The sequence below is a fragment of the Fomitiporia mediterranea genome (genome assembly GCF_000271605.1).
Source record: "Fomitiporia mediterranea MF3/22 unplaced genomic scaffold FOMMEscaffold_814, whole genome shotgun sequence".
Taxonomy (NCBI): Eukaryota; Fungi; Basidiomycota; class Agaricomycetes; order Hymenochaetales; family Hymenochaetaceae; genus Fomitiporia; species Fomitiporia mediterranea.
This window is the reverse complement of record NW_006761199.1, coordinates 1-2,714: the sequence shown is the minus strand read 5'-3', so window position 1 is coordinate 2,714 and position 2,714 is coordinate 1. Positions and strand designations below refer to the sequence as shown.

Here is a 2,714-nt window from a genome sequence, read left to right as displayed (position 1 = left end):
GTAGTCGAGAGTCGATGCAGCAAGATTCAGGACACCGATGGCCCTTCCCTTCCGTAATGTGCAGGATAATCGGACCAACTTTCGTGGCGAAGTCCGTCTTCGCCTTATTCTTCAACCTTTCCCTCCTCGGCAGGGGAGGTTGATCGTAGGTCCTAATATCTATACCGAACAAATGGTATCCCGAGAACCTCACAGCTTTCACCGGCCCATTGCGCCAGCAATTCATCAACTAGAATGTTCGGTGAGCAATTATCAACGCGAAAATCAAAGCATAAGGGACTCACGTCGCCTTCAGAATGAACGGCAATGAACGGATCGGATATGACATCGTATTCACTCATAGGTCCGAATTGTCTCGCAAACGCGGCTTCAACTTCGTTGTCTGATGCGTTGGGATAACCTCTAAGGCGGAGTCGCATGTCGTCTTCCCTTAGGCGGTTCTCAAGGACCTCGATGTATCGATCGAATCTATCCGCTTCCTTGAACGCGAATACTGGAACGTCCACCATGCCCTCGACTTTCAATTTCTTGAGCGTGCTGGTGGAATGGTTCGATGTCGCATCAACTTTTCTTGGCTCTGGGAACGATGCGCGTTCCCGGAAAAACCTCAGAGCAAGCGGAGGTGGCATGACACTGACAGACCGGCGACGCTTGCTGTGTTATGTTTGAGACACGTTTATTATATAATTAGTGATGAAAGGATGGAGGCAAGTCGCGTCTTTTCCGCATCCAGACCCTGACTCCCACGACCTTATTAGGGATGACCCTGAGTTATATAATGATGTATGTAGTTAAATAATGATCTACTGCATTATATAAGGATCTCCTCAATTATATAATATACTTGTGGATCATTATATGGTGAAGTCGTCGTAAAAACATAATAAATCAATAAAAATGACTCAATAAACGTTTAAATCGTGAATGTTGTAATCCGACAGAGTGTTATTGATGGATAGTACAAAATAATACATAGGGTAACATATATTTTCACTAATAAAATGAACGAGGGAACATAACGGCAATATTCTACGCGTGTACCAGGGATCCAACTCCTTCTGGATGTTGTAGTCCGTCTACGTTGAGTCTGTATCCTCGCAAGAGGCTTGTTGCGTGCTTTTAGTAGCGGGAACTAATGCGTGAGCTGTGTCGTTCGTCTGTTGTGAAGTACCCGACGAAAGAGCATTGTGGTGCTCGGAGGGATTTGGTGCGCTGCTGTGAGCAGAGTTCGTAGAACTTGGAAGACACGTTGACGCGACTTGTGCGGCGGTATCGTACGTCTGTTGTGTAGTACCCAACGAAAGCGGGCTCTGGTGACCAGACGGATTTGATACGTCCTTGCAAGCAAAGTTCGTAGGACTTGGAAGGAGCGTGGACGCAGGTTGTGCTTGCATCTGCATTGGCGGTTGAAACATGTTCATTCCGCGAATTTGTTGACGATAAGGCATGATGTCTGAGTGACAAGCACGCACAGGCGCGTTCGCTTGAACAGGAATGAAAGGTCCAGTGAGGTTTTGACCGCTATTGACAAACTGTTGGCACGGCTGGATCGTATGATCGACTTTCAATTCTTCTTGGCGGCCTGGCACGTTCTGCAGGGGGAAACCAACGAACTAGAGTAGAGTGGTTAGCTGATGATTTAAACGGCTCTTAGCCCAAGACTCACTGGAGTATTCTGCTGAGCGCTGGGGTACGCAGCTAGGGAATGGTACATGGGCTGTGCCTGTTCGCCAGTGCTTTGGCTGCTAGGAACCGAAGATAGTGGTTTGTGCTTCTTTGCGTCTGACTGGGCCTTCGTTCCGCTTTGAGTACCTGCGCTGTAAGGATCCAGGTATTCACGTTTCGGTCGAGTCTTTTTAGGTGGTAATTGAGATCCAAACGCCTCTCGAAAATCAGTATGGGTCCTCTTATTAGGCGGTACCTCAATTGAGGGAGGCATTTCAGTACCTCCAGAGCCCGTAAGCAAGTTCTTAATGAGGTTGTCTGCCTCAAGCAATTTTTCTACATCGATTGAACGACCAGAAGCAAGTATAACAGCCCGAAGAGAGGCAGCACTATGAGCAATTCGCGAGAGAATGTGTGCTGGTGCTTCGCGGCAAATAGAACTTGATTCCTCGACGGGAAGCGAATCGTTTCTGGCTCTTGGAGCTGGAGACGGTACAGTGAGATCGGAAGGGGATATTTCTTCGGGGAAGAGACGCTGAACAGCATAAATATGCTTGCAAAAGCAAATAAGAGCATCGGGAAAAAGTCAGATATGATATAATGAATTACAGTCCATTTAAAGTAGTATAAACATTTTATATACATTATAATGTAACTGTAAGGGTTAGAACACAACTATAAGGATAAAATAAGGTATATTAAAGTATATAAAGACTCTAAAAGTGTTGTAAATGATTACAATTCATTGAATACAATATGATAACCTTAAATTATAAGCTAAAGCATTATACCTATATTATAATTTTGAAGACAGTCTTATATTTACATTGTAAAACAGTTTGTATTATCTATACAATGATTTCAACTACCTGTAACACTTATATTACTCTGTTTAAGAGAATATAAACATGCCAGATTGCTATCAACTGTATTATAGAGTAAATTAATACTTTTATTTTACATCTAAATATAATAATTGATTTGCTTTACAGTCTTTGCTTACTATCACGAACATTGATTACGTAATCACATGCTAGAAGATCGAGAGC

General features: G+C 43.7%; 1 protein-coding gene across 1 annotated transcript; it reads right to left on the bottom strand.

The window, feature by feature from the left end:
* Positions 1-35: 35 nt before the first annotated feature.
* Positions 36-1,939, bottom strand: FOMMEDRAFT_32514 (uncharacterized protein; the record flags this gene model as incomplete). The annotated part of the gene is made up of 4 exons (XM_007272289.1): positions 36-229; positions 285-654; positions 1,081-1,337; positions 1,667-1,939. Coding segments are annotated over 4 exons (1,094 nt in total), but the record flags the coding sequence as incomplete, so codon positions are not given.
* Positions 1,940-2,714: the final 775 nt, after the last annotated feature.